Consider the following 18,675-nt stretch of genomic DNA (forward strand, 5'->3'; position numbering starts at 1 on the left):
TAAAAGAGAGAAGTGAGCAAAGAGAAGGAACCTCCTATCACCAAGAAAGAAGAGCCAGGAGCAGTGCGTGTCTGTCAGACCCAGGGTCTTTGTGCTGAGAAGTTCCTAGGCCAGGGGAATGTTGATGACAAGGACCTTTCCCCAGAGCTGACATAGAGAGAAAGCCTTGCCCTGGAGCTGACACCCTGAATTTGGACTTCTAACGTCATAGATTGTGAGAGAATAAATTTCTTTTGGTTAACAACATTCACTTGTGGTATTTCTGTTATAGCATCACTAGATAACTAAGATAGTACATGACGGATGTGGAGGGGGGAATTGTCCTTCCTCACAAATAGTTTGAAAAGTATTGCTATAAAGAATATAAAGAAAGTATAGGACATGGACCCTGCCCTCAAGGAGCTTATATACTGGTTGGTGAACCCGTATCATAGTGGTTCAGGAAAACCACCACGACCATTCCATTGTACTTTAACTCCTTTATGGAACAGAGGTCCATATAGAGCTGCACGAATATACAGACTAGAGACCTGAAATTCTCAAAACCATTTCATAAACAAACTGTTATATTTGCCTTCTTAGAATACCAGCAGCTCTAATCTAAATAGAAGTTGAACTTCTTTCAAATAGAGGGAAACTCATTATGGCAGTTTTGAAAAGGAAAGCTCATGAAAATCATCTGTGAAAAATTATGCTGGGCCCAATTAGAGAACTATAAAGATTGCATTTTTGCATATTATAGACTGTCTAGTATATGCTTATAGACTGGTGGGATCTTTCTTTAGCTGGCAGCAAGGCAGTAAGGTACCCAACTGATTCTTGAATCTAAATACTATGCTTGACAGGCTATTCAAAATTTTTTCTATTTTACTTTTAAAAATGTATAATTGAACAAATAATATACTTGCTGGTACAAAAATTAGAAAGTACACAGCTCTACATCTTGCTTTTTTCACTTAGTGTATCGCAGAGAATTTTACATGTAAGTACATAAAGAGCTTCTCATTTTTTTCCATTGGATACATGTACCACAAATGAATAAGAACAATACCAAAAACATTCACTGACTACATGGCTATGTACTCATGTAATTATTTCAGTCTTTATTTGAAGTGCTTATTTTAAAATTAAAGATAAAGCTGCTTTAGATATGACAGTTTATTGTCACAGTAATCTATTGCTCTGAAAGTTTTTCTTTTCCAAAATTTAGGGAGTACCATTTATAACACAGAGAAATTCATTGCTTTATTCTTTCTTTGGAGTCCTGCTGTTGCAGTGGTTAAGAGCTTGCTGCTAACCAAAATGTAAGCAGTTAGAATCCACCAGCCGCTCCCCGGAAACCCTATGGGGCTATTCTACTATGTCGTACAGGATCGCTATGATTCTTTCCTTATGATTAACTTTTAAGATCACATTGTGTTTACTCTTTGTAACACTTGAAAAGGCCTTTGACCAAAAGTCTGTTGACTGCCATTTAGGGGATGGAGTGAGCACATCTTTTCGATTTTTTTTCCAAGGGAGGGGAGGAAAACGGAGGACCCATTTATGTTCATTGATCTCCACACTTTTTAAAAAAATTTTATTGTGCTTTAAGTGAAAGTTTACAAACCAAGTCAGTCTCTCATACAAAAACTTATATACACCTTGCTATATACTCCTAGTTGCTCTCCCTCTAATGAGACAGCACGCTTCTTCCCTCCAATCTCTATTTTCGTGTCCATTCGGCCAGGTTCTGACCCCTCTGTCCTCTCATCTCTTCTCCAGACAGGAGATGCCCACATAGTCTCATGTATCTACTTGATTCAAGAACCTCATTCTTCACCAGTATAATTTTCTATCCCATAGTCCAGTCCAATCCCTGTCTTAAGAATTGGCTTTGGGAATGGTTCCTTTCTTGGGCTAACAGAAGGTCTGGGGACCATGACCTCTGGGGTCCTTCTAGTCTCAGTCAGACAATTAAGTCTGGTCTTTTTACGAGAATTTGAGGCCTGCATCCCACTCCTCTCCTGCTCTCTCAGGGGTTCTCTGTTGTGTTCCCTGTCAGGGCAGTCATTGGTTGTAGCTGGGCACCATCTTGTTCTTCTGGTCTCAGGCTGATGTAGCCTCTGGTTTAATTGGCCCTTTCTGTCTCTTGGGCTCATAATTACCTTGTGTCTTTGGTGTTCTTCATTCTCCTTTGCTTCCATCTTCTTGCTATTGTAAACAATGCTGCAGTGAACATGGGTCTGCATATATCTGTTCATGTAAAAACTCTTATTTCTCTAGGATGTATTCCAAGGAGCTCTATTTCTAGGTTTTTAAGGAAGCGCCAAATCAATTTCCAAAGTGGTTGTACCATTTCACATTCCCACCAGCAGTGTAGAAGTGTTCAAGTCTCTCCACAACCTCTCCAACATTTATTATTTTGTGTTTTTTGGATTAATGCCAGCCTTATTGGAGTGAGATGGAATCTCATTGTAGTTTTCATTTGCATTTCTCTAATGGCCAATGATCGTGAGCATTTCCTCATGTATCTGTTAGCTACCTGAATGTCTTCTTTAGTGAAGTGCCTGCTCATATCCTTTGCCCGTATTTTAATTAGGTTATTTGTATTTTTGTAGTCGAGTTTTTGCAGAATCATGTAGATTGTAGAGATCAGGCACTGATCAGAAATGTCATAGCTAAAAACATTTTCCCAGTCTGTAGGTAATCTTTTTACTCTTTTGGTGAAGTCTTTGGATGAGCATAGGTGTTTGATTTTTAGGAGCTCCCAGTTATCTAGTTTTTCTTCAGCATTCTTAATAATGTTTTGTATACTGTTTATACCATGTATTAGGGTTCCTAGCGTTGTCCCTATTTTTCTTCCATGATCTTTATTGTTTTAGATTTTATATTTAGGTCTTTGATCCATTTTGAGCTAGTTTTTGTACATGGTGTGAGGTATGGGTCTTGCTTCATTTTTTTGCTGATGGATATCCAGTTATGCCAGCACCATTTGTTAAAAACACTGTCTTTTCCCCATTTAACTGACTTTGGGCCTTTCTCAAATATCAACTGCTCATATGCGGATAGATTTATGTCTGGATTCTCAATTCTGTTCCACTGGTCTGTGTATCTGTTGTCATACAAGTACCGGGCTGTTTTGACTACTGTGGCAGTATAATAGGTTCTAAAATCAGGTAGAGTGAGGCCTCCCACTTTATTCTTCTTTTTCAGTAATGCCTTATTTATCTCGGGCCTCTTTCCCTTGCGTATGAAGTTGGTGATTTGTTTCTCCAGCTCATTAAAAAATGTCACTGGAATCTGGATCAGAATAGGGTTGTATCTATGGATGACTTTTGGTAGAACAGACTTTTTTATAATGTTAAGTCTTCTTATCCATGATGAAGGTATGTTTTTCCACTTACGGAGGTCTCTTTTGGTTCCTTGCAGTAGTGTCTTGTAGTTTTCCTTGTACGGGTCTTTTTTGTCTCTGGTAAGATTTATTCCTAAGTATTTTATCTCCTTGGGGGCTACTGTAAATGGTATTGATTTGGTGATTTCCTCTTCCATGTTCTTTTTGTTGGCGGAGAGGAATCCAACTGATTTTTGCATGTTTATCTTGTATCCAGAAGTAGTTTTCTTGAGGATTCTTTACGGTTTTCTGTGTATAAGGTCATGTCATCTGCAAATAGAGATAGTTTTATTCTTCCTTACCAATCTGGATGCCCTTTATTTCTTTATCTAGCCTAATTACTCTGGCTAGGACCTCCAGCACTATGTTGAATAAGAGTGGTGATAAATGGCATCCTTGTCTGGTTCCCAATCTCAAGGGGAATGCTTTCAGACTCTCCATTTAGGAAGATGTTGGCTCTTGGCTTTGTATCAATGCCCTTTATTATGTTGAGGAATGTCATTCTATTCCTATTTTCCTGAGAGTTTTTATCATGAAATGCCTTTTCTGCATCAACTGATAAGATCATGTGATTCTTGTCTTTTGTTTTATTTATACGATGGATTACATTAATTGTTTTTCTAATGTTGAACCATCCCTGCGTACCTGGTATGAATCCCACTTGGTCATGGTGAATTATTTTTTTGATACGTTGTTGAATTCTATTGGCTAGAATTTTTTGAAGATTTTTGCATCTAAGTTCTTGAGGGACATAGGTCGGTAATTTTCTTTGTTTGTGGTGTCCTTACCTGGTTTTGGTATCAGGGATATGTTGGCTTCATAGAATGAGTTTGGGAGTATTTCATCTTTTTCTATGCTCTGAAATACCTTTAGTAGTAGTGGTGTTAACTCCTGTCTGAAAGTTTGGTAAAAAAAAAAAAAATTTTTTTTTTTTTTTTTTTTTTCCTGCAGTGAAGCCTTCCAGGCCAGGGCTTCTTTTTTGTTGGGAGTTTTTAAATTACTTTTTCAGTCTTTTCTTTTGTTATGTGTTTATTTAGTTGTTCTAGCTCTGTTTGTGTTAGTTTAGGTGGGTAGTGTGTTTCTAGAAATTCATCCGTTTCTTCTGGGTTTTCAAATTTGTTAGAGTACGATTTTTTGTAGTAATTTGATATGATTCTTTTAATTTCAGTTGGGTCTGTCGTAATATGGCCCATCTCATTTCTTATTCAGGTTATTTACTTCTGCTCCTGTTTTTCTTTTGTCAGTCTGGCCAATGGTTTATCAATATTGTTAATTTTTTCAAAGAACCAGCTTTTTGTCTTGTTAATTCTTTCAGTTGTTTTTCTGTTCTCTATTTCATTTAATTCTGCTCTAATTTTTACTATTTGCTTTCTTCTGGTGCCTGATGGTTTCTTTTGTTGTTCTCTTTCTATTTGTTCAAGTTGTAGGGAAAATTCTTTGATTTTGGCCCTTTCTTCTATTTGTATGTGTGCATTTATTGATATAAATCGACCTGTGAGCACTGCTTTCGCTGTGTCCCAAGGGTTCTGATAGGAGGTGTTTTCATTCTCATTGGATTCTATGAATTTCTTTTTTCCATCCTTGATGTCTTCTATAACCCAGTCGTCTTTGAGCAGGGTATTGTTCCGTTTCCAAGTGTTTGATTTCTTTTCCCTCCTTTTTCTGTTATTGATTTCTTTTATGGGCTTATGATCAGAGAAGATGCTTTGTAATATTTCGATATTTTGGATTTTGCTAAGGCTTGCATGGAAACCCTTGTCGCATAGTGTAACCAAAGGGTCGGCAGTTCAAATCCGCCAGGCGCTCCTTCGAAACTCTATGGGGCAGTTCTACTCTGTCCTATAGGGTCGCTATGAGTCAAAATTGATTCGACGGCCCTGGGTTTTTTTTTTTAAGGCTTGCTTTATGACCTAATTTATGGTCTATTCTAGAGAATGTTCCATGTGCACTAGAAATGAAAGTATACTTGGCTACTGTTGGGTGGAGTGTTCTGTATATGTCTATGAGATCAAGTTGGTTGATTGTGGCATTTAGATCTACTGTGCCTTTATTGAACTGCTTTCTGGATGTCCTGTCCTTCACCAAAAGTGGTGTGTTGATATCTCCTACTATAACTGTGGCACTGTCTGTTTCAGTTTTCAATGCCGATAGAGTTTGTTTTATGTATCTTGCAGCCATTTCATTGGGAGCATAAATATTGAATATGGTTTTATCCTCCTGGTATATTGTGCCTTTAATCATTATATCGTGTCCTTCCTTATCCTTTGTGGTGGATTTAACTTTAAAGCCTATTTTGTCAGAAATTAATATTGCCACTCCTGCTCTTTTTCGATTGTTTGCTTAATATCTTTTTTCCATCCTTTGAGTTTTAGTTTGTGTCTCTAAGGTGCGCCTCTTGTAGGCAGCATATAGATGGTGTTTTTTTAATCTTGATTCATTTTTTTGATTTCCCTGTCTGAGTTGGCTTTTGATTTCTCTGCCCAGTGTTGTAGTCTTGGGTTGACACCTGATATCATTGATTTTCTAACCAAAGAACTCCCTTTCATATTTCTTGTGGTTTTGGTTTGGTTCTTATGAATTCCCTAAACTTCTGTTTATGTGGAAATGTCTTAATTTCACCTTCATATTTGAGAGACAGTTTTGCTGGATATTTGATTCTTGGCTGGCAGTTATTTTCCTCCGATTTTTTAAATATGTCATCCCATTGCCTTCTTGCCTGCATAGTTTCTGCCAAGTAGTCCGAGTTTATTCTTATTGGCTCTTCTTTGTAGGTGACTTTTCGTTTATCCCTCGCTGCTCTTATAATTCTCTCTTCATCTTTGGTTTTGGCAAGTTTGATTATAATACGTCTTGGTGACTTTCTTTTAACATCTACCTTATGTGGAGTTCGATGAGCATATTGGATAGATATCTTCTCAGTTTTCACAATATCAGGGAAATTTTCTGCCAACAAATCTTCAACAATTCTCTCTGTATTTTCTGTTATCCCTCCCTGTTCTGGTACTCCAATCACTCGTAAGTTATTTCTCTTGATAGAGTCCCACATGATTCTTAAGGTTTCTTCATTTTTAAAATTTCTTTTACCTGGTATTTCTTCAAATGTATTAGTGCCAAGTGCTTTATCTTTAAGTTCAGAAGTTCTGCCTTCCACTTGCTGAAATCTGCTTTTCTGACTTTCTATTTAGTTGTCTACTTTTGTAATTTTATTGTTAATCTTCTGAATTTCTGATTGCTCTGTCTATGGATTTTTGCAGCTTATCAAATTGTTCATTTTATTCCTGAATAATCTTTATAATTTCTTCAGTTGCTTTATCTGTGTGCTCCTTTGCTCGTTTTGCATATTGCCTGATTTCCTTCCTGATGTCTTGAAGGGTTCTGTAGATTAATCTTTTGTATTCTCCCTCTGGTAATTCTAGGAATGCACTTTCAGCTAGAAGATCCCTTGATTCTTTGTTTTGAGAGCTTGTTGAGGCGATCATGGTCTGTTTCTTTATGTGACTTGATATTGACTGTTGTCTCTGAGCCGTCTATAAGGTATTGTATTAGTTTATTTTATGCTTGCTTATTGTGTCATAGCTTCTTGCTTTGTTTTGTTTTGATATGCCCAAATGGGTTGCTTGAGTGAGCTAGCATGATTATTTTCACCTTTGGAGCTCTGACGTCCTGTTCCCAGATGGCTAGAGCTGTTATCAGGTATATCAGTCTAGGAGTCCATTCACTTTTCTTGTGTCCAGGTAGCTGATCATCAAGTGTGTGGTACAGGCTCTGTCCTACAATCTTAGAGGGGCAGGGTGATTGGTGTAGGTACTGGTATCTGGTTGCAGCAGGGGGTCATGGTCTGAACAAGGCAGTGGGCTGAGAATTGTCCCCCACGTGCCTCTGAGGAAAGCATATCCCTGTTCCCTACAGCATACAGGTGGGTGGGTTCTGCAGATGGACCATGGGCACCCGATGTTTTGGGTTGTAAGGACTGGGAAGTACCAGTTATCCTTGGTCCCCTGTCACGGGTGGCTTGGTGACCTGAGTGGACGTACCAGTCCTTAGGCCCCTGATATGGGTAGGTGAGGACCCTGTTTAATAGGCAAAGGAATGTCAAACATCAAACACCTACCTTTCTCTCCACCGTACAGCTGAAACGGTTGGAGTCTGCCAGCAAGGGCGTATTCTCCTGAAATGGCCCACACGTGTCCATGCAGAGGGGAAAGGTACTCAATGTCCACGGACCATTTACGCCTGGACAGGAGCCACTTCTGTAGTGAGCTCCCCTGGTTAGTGGAGTTGGCAACGTATCTTTTCTCCGAATTGCAAATTTATTCCTTCTCCAAGGACAGGAGGATGGCTTTAGGCGTTCAACAGGGCCTATCTCAGGCCCAGGGAAGTCAGCCACTGAATCTGGCTTTGGCGGGCAGGGTGGGGGGGCAGTAAAATATATGCAAGTACTTAGCTTTTGCCAAGAGCACCGTTCTTCTCTGGTTCCTGAGGTATGAGTAGGCTGTGTGGCTGGCTGCTTCTCCCTGAGGAAACTGCCCCCGAATGGTAGTACCAGCCCGCTGCAGCTGCTACCGGGAATGGTGCCTGAGAACTCCCTGTGATTCAGGTCCCACTTTTGAACTGTCTCTTCCTCCCTCTGCCCCTCGGTTCGTTTTCTAAGCTTGCCTTTGATCCTCAGGGTTCCTAGCTTGTCATAAATATACTCGTTTCACTTGTTTTTTCGTATCTTTGTTGTAAAAAGGGCTTGCTGGAAGCGTCTGTCTATTCTGCCATTTTGGCTCCACCTCTAGAGGTGTCTTTTCTAAGGTTAGCTTATATTTTGTATTTTGTCTCTATTTCCCCTAACATTTTACTCCATTAATTACCTCCTCTTCTTGCCCCTTCAATTTCTCTCTCATGAGTGGATCTTCCTGCTCAATCTGACGGAAGCTCCAGTTTCCCCTACCCTGGGATAGGAAAAAAAGCAAGCAATCAAACAAACCTCTTCTTGAAGAGTCACCCCAGACACACCTTTTTTTCCTATTTATTTTGTTGTTGTTGTTGTTCAGAATATACATACCAAAACATATACCAATTCAACAGTTTGTATATGTGCAATTCAGTGACATTGATTACATTCTTTGAGCTGTACAGCCATTCTCACCCTCCTTTTCTGAGTTGTTCCTCCCCCATTAACATAAACTCAGATACACCTTCTTAAAGAAGTATTCCAGTAAAGGGATTGCCCTGATCAAAAACCTTAGGTCTTTCTCAATCACTTTCTGAATTAAGTACAAATCTCAGTCCAACATTTAGTATCTTCCATAATTGGGTCTCAGTTTATCTTCTGGGTATATCTTCCACAACTCCCCTGTATTTTCCTACCCTAAGCTTCAGTCACAGAAGACTTCTCAGGCCCTCAGATATGATTTCCTGCCTGTACACCTTTGTACAATGCATTATCTCCACTTGAGTTTATGTTTATCAGTGGACTCAGCACAACCTGTCCTGGTTTCTTTTTAGTTACTTGTGTCAACCCCCTCGCCCCCACTACACACACAAAGCAAGAACTAAATGTTACCAGGTGAGAAGGTAAAGATTAGCTTGGACTGAGTAAAAATTCATCCGGTCATTCATCAGGCTGGGAGAAGAGACATAGATAAAGGCGGCTACAAATTTAACAGGGAACAATATTTCTCGCAAAGACAAGCTGCAGCTGTAAAATGATAACAACCCCTTTATTTGAGTGATTATTGCTTTTTCATTCACTGAGAAGCTTTGTTCTCTAAAATCATAGACTATCAGAAACTTTGCTGCTTGAAATCGTATTAGTAAGAATAAAACATCCCACATTTGTCTGGAGGATCTAAGTTTCTTTGACAAAGAAAAGCAGCCTTGATTTTAAACCAGGTGTAGAGCTTCAGATAAGGGGTAACTGGACAGAACATTCCACATCTATCTTTACTTTGTGATTCTCAAGGAAACAGGACTCTGGGCTCACTTTGCAGTCCAGTCCTGATGTTGATCCCTTTACACACAACCCTGCTTTGCTCTGAGCTTACAAAACACATTGCTTTGTTGAAAATTCACCTAAACTCCACCCTTCTCCCAAATCCTATAATGACTCTTCTTTGGTGAGATGCCCAAAAATGCTCAAAGATGTGAGATTTTCCTCTAGTGTGCAGTCTTCCCTCATTGCCCCCTTTACCGTCCAGTCGATTCCAACTCAGCGACCCTATAGAATAGGATAGAACTGCCCCATAGGGTTTCCAAGGCTGTAATCTTTATGGAAGCACACTGCCATATCTTTCTCACACGGAGCAGCTGGCGGGCTTGAACTGCCAACCTTTCAGTTAGCAGCTGAGCTCTTAACCACTGTGCCACGAGAGCACCCTTTCCTCGTTGCAATGGGTGAAAAAACTTGACTTTGTCCCACTACAAATTTGTCCTTGGTGGCCTTTAGCTGATTGGGTTAGGATACAGGTTCTGTATCCCTTAGCAAGTAGGCAGTCAAAAATGTTCACTGCAGTAGACTCTGAATTAGAATACTTGAATTCTAGTATGATTATCTGGATTGATTATACAGATTCCAGTCTCAGTTCTGCCAATAACTAATTGGTGGGATCATTTTAACCGAGTCAACGCACCTCCTTTGGCCTAAGTTTTCTCTTCTGTCAAACGAGGAACTGTTTTTTCCAACCCTAGGGCGCAGGGCTTTGGAGTCAAAAGACCCAGGTTGGAATCCCAGTTCTACTGTTTACTAATCCTGTGACTTTTGCTTTTCTGAGCCTCACTGTTATGGATTGAATTTTGTCCTCCAAAAACGTGTGGCTAGGCCACCATCCTCAGTATTGTGTAGCTGTCCACCATTTTGTAATCTGATGTGATTACCCTATGTGTTGTAAATTCTAACCTCTATGATGTTAATGAGGCAGGATTAGAGGCAGTTATCTTAATGAGGTAGGACTCAGTCTACAGGATTGGGTTATATCTTGTGTCTTTTGAGATATAAAAGAGAGAATTGAGCAGAGAGGAAGAAGGGCCTTCAGCTACGAAGAAAGAAGAACCAGAGCAGAGGCCTCCTTTGGACCCAGGGTCCCTGCATTGAGAAACTCCTAGATCAGAGGAAGATTGATGACAAGGACCTTCCCCCAGAACCGACAGGGGGAGAAAGCCTTCTGCTGGAGCTTGTGCCCTGAATTCAGATTTATAGCCTCCTAGACTGTGCTGGAATAAATTTCTGTTTGTTAAAGCCATCCACTTGTATTTCTGTTATACCAGCACTAGATATCTAAGACACTTAGTTTTATAATTATTTAAATGAAGATAATACTGATAACTGCGGTGTGGATTTTCCAGTGTTGCTGTAAGGATAAAATTGGTTGCTACAAGCATTACTACCACCAATATGTGATCTCAGACAAGTTAATCTTTCTGTTTCTGTTTTCTTATGAACAAAAAATGGAAAAACAATAGTATATACCCCTTGGGGTAAGGAGCCTTGGTGTCGCAGTGGTTATGCGACCAGAAGGTCAGCAGTTCTAGCACCAGCCAACTCAAAGGTCCATAGTTGAAACCTATGGGCTGCTTCAGGGGAGAAAGATGTGGCAGTGTGCTTCCTTAACGATTTACAGCCTTGGAATCCCCATAAGGCAATTCTACTGTCTTATAGGGTCGCTATGAGTCAGAATTGACCTGACGGCACCGGTTTTTTTTTTTTAACCCCTTCGGGTTATTGTGAGCTTTAAATGAGGTAAAAAAAAAAAGTAAAAGGATTAGAGCAGTGCCTGAAATAATAAGAGGTTCAAAATACGTGAGCTAATTAACTACTCTGGTGCAGAAGTTCAGGATAAACAAAATTTTATTCTAAGGACAAAAGCAAAGAAAGTACAGCAGACAAAAACATGGAAACATTTCTTTTTTTACACAAGTGATACGCCCAGCACTGGGTTAGGGCCCGCCCAGTCCGCGTTAAATATGGCAGCGAGCAGGGCCGCCTACTGCGGCTGCGCTAGCTGAAACTCCGCCCAACACTGTCTCGGCAGTTTTCTCCGCCCCTGTTGGCCTAGTGCAGGTCCCTGCCTTGGCCGAGGTGCAGGGAGCTGGCCGGCTTCAGCGCGCACGCGCGCAGATGTCGGCGGTGCTGAGCCCCTACTTGAGAGGCTCCTGTCACATGAGCCGCGCGCCCGCTCTGTTCCCCCTCCTCCCTGGCTGGGCTGTGTGAATGAAGCTCTGCAGGCTACGTGGGGCGCTAGCTCAACTTGGTGTCCTGGACTTCAGAGCGAACTGAGTGCACTGCCCGCGGGCGACGGACTCAGCGACAGGTAAAGACAAAAGGGCTGTCCCTTCCCCAAAAGGTTCTTCGCGGCGCCGCTGGCCCCTGGCCCACCTCCTGAGCACCCTATGAGCGCAGCGACTCCGGGGGAGTGCTCCCCTGCCAGCTCAGCTCCTGGAGATAGGTGATTCCCGTACTCAGCCGCCGTTGCCTGGCACTTGGAGGAGTTAGCCAGGCTAGTTCTAGCCAGTGTGTGGCGGGATCTTCCAGGGAGCCCAACCCTGCTCTCCGAGCAAGGGTCCATGAGCTGCCTGAGTGAAGGTTCCTCGCGGAGCGGCGCCAAGCCCGCCCAGGTTTTGAATGTGAGTAGTTAGTTGCATATGTCCCCTTTCCAGTACCGGCGCAGGATGGCTTTTGCTGGTAAAGCTCTGTCAAGGCCCATTTTTCTCTCTCCTGTGCTGGACTTGCAGGTTTGTGTGGGTCTTAGCGAAGTTGAGTCCAAACTCACAGAAAAGTAGTTGCTGCACGTTTTCAGTTTCTCAACGCGAGTGGATGGTTCTCTCCAAACTTTCGAGGCTGGCGCTTGAGCTCCTTTACCCTTAAAGGGAAAGCTTTGCCTTTACGTTGACGCGCGTTTACCTTTATTAACATTTCAGAGCAAATCAGTTTCCTGGAGTTACAGAGAAGTTGCGTGTACACTCGTGTAAGCTCCTTCGAGTAAGCAAGGGAAATCCAGAAATTTGGAGCCCAAAAAAGCCAGTAAGATCCACTTTGTATAAACTTCATGCATTTATTAGCAACTACCCAGGTTTAACCTCAGAGATGTTAAATTTTCGCCTTGCCCCATTAGGCTCAGATCAGTACTTCTTAACTACACATATAATGGGGGTGGGGGGTGGGGGGTGGGGGGTGGGGGGAAGGCAAACCAAAACAAACTGTCCCAGGTTCCAGATAAGTCACCAGGGCGCTTTTTCCCTGTTGAATTCATCCTGGAAATATATTATATGAGTTCGCAGTTTTTCTGGACTTCCTGAACCTTTCGTTATCTTTTTCTCTATCGGTATTTTGGGACTAGTGTGTACATTAATCCTTAAAAGAAAAAGTCATTAAAGAAGGCCAAAATGATGATTCTCAAGTTAGTGTTGGTCTTCAGTGTTTGTGTTTTAGCGGTTTCACTTTGGGGATGGAGGTCTTGATTGTATAAAAGCTAAGGAAATAACAACCTACTTTGATGTTCACCAGGTCAAAAGGTGAGGACTTTTCCTTAGAAAAAGCAGATTGGCTTGTATGCTAAATAAGGAAGACCAATTTATTGACTAAGAACTTGTTTAAATGGACAGGCAAAGTGCTCAGTATATTAAACCTCTGAATCAAGTAGTCAGACATCTCACTTTTTCTCTCATCCTTAGCTCCTTTCCTGTCTTTGCAAAGAGTATTGTCCTAAGGCCGGATTTGAAGTTTTAAAAATAGGAATTAGCTGAATTAATTTGGTTTTACTTAAACTGGTATTCACAACATTTGCTCTCCTTTCTACTGATTTTTTTTTTTTTTATCTTTTTTTTTTTTTTTCTAACCCTCTCCCACCCTCCCTCCCTCCCCCCCTCGTAACCACAAAAGTATGTGTTCTTCTCAGGTTTACTATTTCTCAAGATCTTATAATAGTGGTCTTATACAATATTTGTCCTTTTGCCTCTGACTAATTTCGCTCAGCATAATGCCTTCCAGGTTCCTCCATGTTATGAAATGTTTCAGAGATTCGTCACTGTTCTTTATCGATGCGTAGTATTCCATTGTGTGAATATACCACAATTTATTTAACCATTCATCCGTTGATGGACACCTTGGTTGCTTCCAACTTTTTGCTATTGTAAACAGAGCTGCAATAAACATGGGTATGCATATATCTGTTTGTATGAAGGCTCTTGTATCTCTAGGGTATATTCCTAGGAGTGGGATTTCTGGCTTGTATGGTAGTTCTATTTCTAACTGTTTAAGATAACGCCAGATAGATTTCCAAAGTGGTTGTACCATTTTACATTCCCACCAGCAGTGTATGAGAGTTCCAATCTCTCCGCAGCCTCTCCAACATTTATTATTTTGTGTTTTTTGGATTAATGCCAGCCTTGCTGGTGTGAGATGGAATCTCATCGTAGTTTTAATTTGCATTTCTCTAATGGCTAATGATCGAGAGCATTTTCTCATGTATCTGTTGGCTGCCTGAATATCTTCTTTAGAGAAATGTGTGTTCATATCCTTTGCCCACTTCTTGATTGGGTCTTTCTACTGATTTTTAATGTAACGTTGGGTATTTAGGGGTTGGATATTATTCTTCTCTTCATTCCCAAAGGAAACCCTGGAGGCGTAGTGGTTAAGTGCTACCGCTACTAACCAAAGGCTTGGCAGTTCGAATCTGCCAGGCGTTCCTTGGAAACTCTGTGGGGCAGTTCTACTCAGTTCTGTAGGGTCGCTATGAGTCGGAATCGACTCGACGGCACTGGGTTTGGTTTTTTTTTTTTTTCATTCCCAAAAGCGTGGAACTTCAAGATGGGAAATCAAGATGGGAAAGACTTTAACTGTTATCTCATCCAACCACCCAGCCTTTGAGATTCTGAAACCCATTTACTCAAGATCCATTGATTCATGCAGAATTGTACAGCACTGAGTAGCAAAATTAATTGACTCTAGGTCTCCGGATTTTCTCTTTCTTCAGCAACTCCTTGCTGCTTAGGGGGAAATGTGACACTGCCTGTGTCTGCGTATCTTTAAAAGAGAGATTCAGAGAGAGGTAGGAGATAATTTTCAAGGAGGTGAAATGTATTTTTGCATTTATGTATTCATTTTTCTTTTCACATTTTCAGGGTTGGGGTTCTAGCATTTTCCAGAAAGCAGGACCACACCTTCCATCTACACCCTATTCAAGACTCTCTACAAAACTGGAGTGCTCTAGGAAACCCTGAGACTGTGACCCCAGTGTGGGAGAAGATAGTATCAGATGGCCATGTGGCAGGGTAAGAAATTAGCACTTATTCCTCTAACTGGTTTTTCTTCCTTCTTATCCTCCAGTCTTACCCATCCCCCAAGCCAGTGGCAGCTAGCCAGCTATTTCTTTAATTTAACCCTTTGTCTTGGCAAGGACAAAACACATTAGCTTAAAAGTAGCTGCTGCTAGCTAGAAGCTCAAATTATTTTAAAGTAGAGGTGGAGGAGTGAAGGGAGGTAGCAGGAAAATTTAGTGCCAGAAGCATTTTAAAAGAACTCCCTTTCATTTAAACATGTGCTTGTGGGGGTTATATATGAGGAAACAGGATATTTTTTATATTTGTGCTTTTCTTTGGTTTCCTGAAAATTTCTATCATAGGATTCTCGAAGGTGGGTAGACAGATGTCAGTGTCTCCCTGGCTTCCTCTTCTCAATAAAAACTTTCCTGGGACTTAATGCAGCTTGTAAAAGCATATTTAGTATTACAAGGTTTATATTTGGTGATGGAGGAAAAAAATGCCTGTTTTAATAATGTGAAGTACCCGAGAGCAAAGGTCAGCAACATCTTGGGTGGTGGAGTTACATCTCTTGTGAACCTGTGAATTGCTACCACATAGAAAATTTACTCTTTATTTTTAGTGAGGTTAACGATTGTGCCCCTCAGGAGAGTATCAGAATTTCCAAGGGTGTGTGGGATTCTTATGTTTATCAAAAGAGGGTGTGGGTTTAAAAAATGATAGACAAACGCACCCAAATTTGTCTGTGACCTACAAGGTTAAAGACCACTTAATTCGGTAGCGTGAAATAGCTTAAATGACTATAAGCGTTCAACAGGTAGGTTTGTTGGTGGTCTAATGTATCTCTTAACAATGCCTTATTGTGTTAATTATTGCTTTAAATATGTAGACATGCAAAAGTAACAAGTATTTTTGATGTGCAAGGATGGTCAATTTAAAGATATTTTTTGAAATGGGATTTGGGCTGTATACCTGCTCTGACTCACACAATGGACATTTATCAAGACCAGTTTAGATATTCTTGCTTAAATTCTGAGACATTCATTCAACAAACAGGGTACAAAGATGAATGAGACACAACCCTGGAGGGTTCAGTTGTCTTATGGGAAAGACAGACATATAAACAAATAATTATATCACATTGCATAAGTGTCATAATAGGGAGAGGTGCAAAATGCGATGGAAGCCCAGAGAAAAGCATGATGAACTCTGAGTTTTGAGCTGACCAAAAAAAAAAAAAAATGAGTAGGAGTTTGCCAGATAGGCAAATGAGAGAATTGCTTACTGGGCAAACAGAGAAGTACTGTTTTGGAACTTCAGGTTGCTCTGTTTGCCTAGTATGAGATGTGTAGGGGTACAACCTCAGATGAAGCAGGGAAGGTAGTGAGAGGCCAGGTAATAAAGGACCTTGTATGCTCTAGGAAGGATTTTATAGTATCCTGATGACAAAGATTATAAACAGGGAAGTAACATAATCAGATTTAGTTTTAGAAAGATTACTTTGGCAGCAGTGGTAGGTAGGATTGGAGCTGGAGAGAAGGAAAACAGGAAGACCAGTTGGGAGGTTTCTGGTATAGTGGTTTGTGGGTGGGGGGATGGTGAGGATCTAGGAAACCCTGGTAGTATAGTGGTTAAGAGCTACTACTGCTAACCAAAAGGTCGGCGGTTCAAATCCACCAGGCTCTCCTTGGAAATTCTATGGGGCAGTTCTACTCTGTCCTATAAGGTCGCTATGAGTCAGAATTGACTTAAGGGCGTTTTTTTTTTTTTAAAGGGTGAGGGTCCAAGAAGCAGGGGCGGCAAAGAGAGAGAGAGAAGGGGACGGATTCTAGAAATGTTCTGTGACTGGCTATGGGGGGAATGGAGTCTGGATTGACATCCAGTTTGGGTGCCTGGGGGCCAGTGGTGTCATTCACTGAGATGGGGATCCTAAGAGGGAGCATGAAGGATGTGGGGATGGTGGGAAGCTCATGTAGTGAGTTTGGTTTCACCTGTTTTGCTTGAGACACCTGTGGGCTGTTAGGTTGATGTTTTAAAAGACAGTTTTGAAAGTATGGAACTGGAGTTTGTGCAGGTAAGGGACTAAAGCTTTGTTCCTAATGATGCATAAAGAGCTTGTGTTTTTCTCTGTTTTTGAAGATATTTAACAGAAATGTCATTAATAGTTAACGCTCGTGCTATTTAATAAAAAAATATTAATGGATAACAAGTCTTAATAAAATGTTGTATTTTATTAATGATATATTTTAAAATCTCATATCTTGGAATGTGATCTGTTTAAAATTACATTGGAGTAAAACTTCATTTATCTAGCATTAATGAAGAAGGGAGTAGTTCACATAAGGAAATTTTTTTGGATAGTATAATATGGTGGTTAAAAGTGTAGGCCTTGGTTCAGCTCTCTTGGTTCCAGCACTTGGTGCTGTGAGACTTTGGGCAAGTCACTTAATCTCTCTGTGTGTCAGTTTTCTGCTATGTAAAATGGGGATATTAATAGAACTCATAGCATTGTTTTGAGGATTAAATATATATGTGTATATGTGTACACATAAGTACCATATAACTGTGTACCATTATTTTTATTATGATAGTTAGAATATTGTCTAGCATATAATAAGTCCTCAGTAAAATTTAGCAATAGCTGCTATTATTATCATCATCGTCATATTATTATTATTTTTCTGTAGCCTGTGTTGGGACTGGGACTCTGTTATGTGGAGATAATTTCAGGTTGTTTTTGCAAGCCCTATCCTGTGGTAGTCTGTTTGGGTCTCTAGGTAGATGTTTAGACCTGAAGAGCTCTTAGAAAACTTCCAGCCCAACCCCTGGAGGTTAAGTGATATGCCCAAGGCCAAACAGCTAATAGTTAATAGTAGTGACAGGACTAAGACCTAGATTTCCAAATGCTGTATTCCAGCTTTCTTTCCATGGATTGTTGGAAAAGGGAATGTATGGGTCTATTTCACTCTCAGTTTGAGGAAGCTTCAAAGTTAGTCTCTGGGGCTAGTTGAGGAGTTCTAAGGATTGGGGGAACCCAAATCTCCTTAATTTTGTAGGTCACCGTTGTCTAGTTCTGACCCTGGAGATCTTCTGTGAAGCATTTGATCAGAATTCCCATACCTCTTAAATATGGCCAACATTATTATTTTGACTTCAGTTGATGAAACTTTCTAATGCACTTCCAGGCCACTATAAAGAAACTGTACTGGGCGTAATAACATCAGTTTTTTTGGTCTAATTGTCAACAAAGTATTAAAGAGAAGACTAGGCAGTTTGGGGTGTTGGTAGATGTTATTTATTTATTCACTTAACATTTATTGAACACCAGTTGTGCACCAGGCATTATGCTGGGCCCTGGAGATGCAATGGTCAATAAAAACAGGTATGATTCCTAGTCTCGGGGGACATCTATGTCAATTGGCATAACATAGTTCGTAGAGATAATGTTCTACATCCTAGTGTGGTAAGTAGCGTCTGGGATCTTAAAAGCTTGCAAGTGGCCATCCAAGATACAACTGTTGCTGTCTTGCCTGTCTGGAGCAAAGGAGAGTGAAAGGAACCAAAGACTCAAGGAAGCAATTAGTCCAGAAGACTAATGGCCCACACGAACCATAGCCGCCTCTAGCTTGAGACCAGAAGAACTAGATGGTGCCTGGCTACCACTACTGACTGCTCTGACCAGGGACACAATAGAAGGTCCCAGTTAGAAAGGGAGATAAATGTAGAACAAAATTCAGATTCGTGAAAAAGATCAGACTTACTGGAATGGTAGAGACTAGAGGAACCCCCGAGGCTATCAACCTAAGATACCCTTTTAACCTGGAATTGAAGCCGCTCCCGGAGGTCACCTTTCAGCCAAATAATAGATTGGCCTATAAAATAAACAGTAACACCTGTGAGGAATGTGCTCCTTAGAACAATCAGCTGTAGGGGACCAAATGGGCAACGTCTTCCCAAAAGCAAAGATGAGAAGGTAAAGAGGGGCAGGGAAACTGGCTGGATGAAGGCAGGGTGGAAATGGGGAGGGTGCTGACACGTTGCGGGGTACATCAAGCAATGTC

At 40.8% G+C, this 18,675-nt stretch overlaps 1 protein-coding gene across 2 annotated transcripts in view; it reads left to right on the forward strand.

Moving 5' to 3' along the window:
- The first annotated feature begins 11,450 nt into the window (after nt 1–11,450).
- CLCN5 (chloride voltage-gated channel 5) overlaps nt 11,451–18,675 on the forward strand; it is a 281,331-nt gene continuing 274,106 nt past the window's right edge. Inside the window, exons 1-2 of one of the 2 annotated variants that reach the window (XM_023557854.2) lie at nt 11,451–11,667; nt 14,477–14,626. In XM_023557854.2, the coding sequence (XP_023413622.1) occupies nt 14,611–14,626 (16 nt within the window). In that variant the 5' untranslated portion in view covers nt 11,451–11,667; nt 14,477–14,610. The remainder of the gene's footprint in view (nt 11,668–14,476; nt 14,627–18,675) is intronic. The other variant, XM_003418028.4, reaches the window with a different exon arrangement.

The sequence above is a fragment of the Loxodonta africana genome, chromosome X (genome assembly GCF_030014295.1).
Source record: "Loxodonta africana isolate mLoxAfr1 chromosome X, mLoxAfr1.hap2, whole genome shotgun sequence".
Classification (NCBI taxonomy): domain Eukaryota; kingdom Metazoa; phylum Chordata; class Mammalia; order Proboscidea; family Elephantidae; genus Loxodonta; species Loxodonta africana.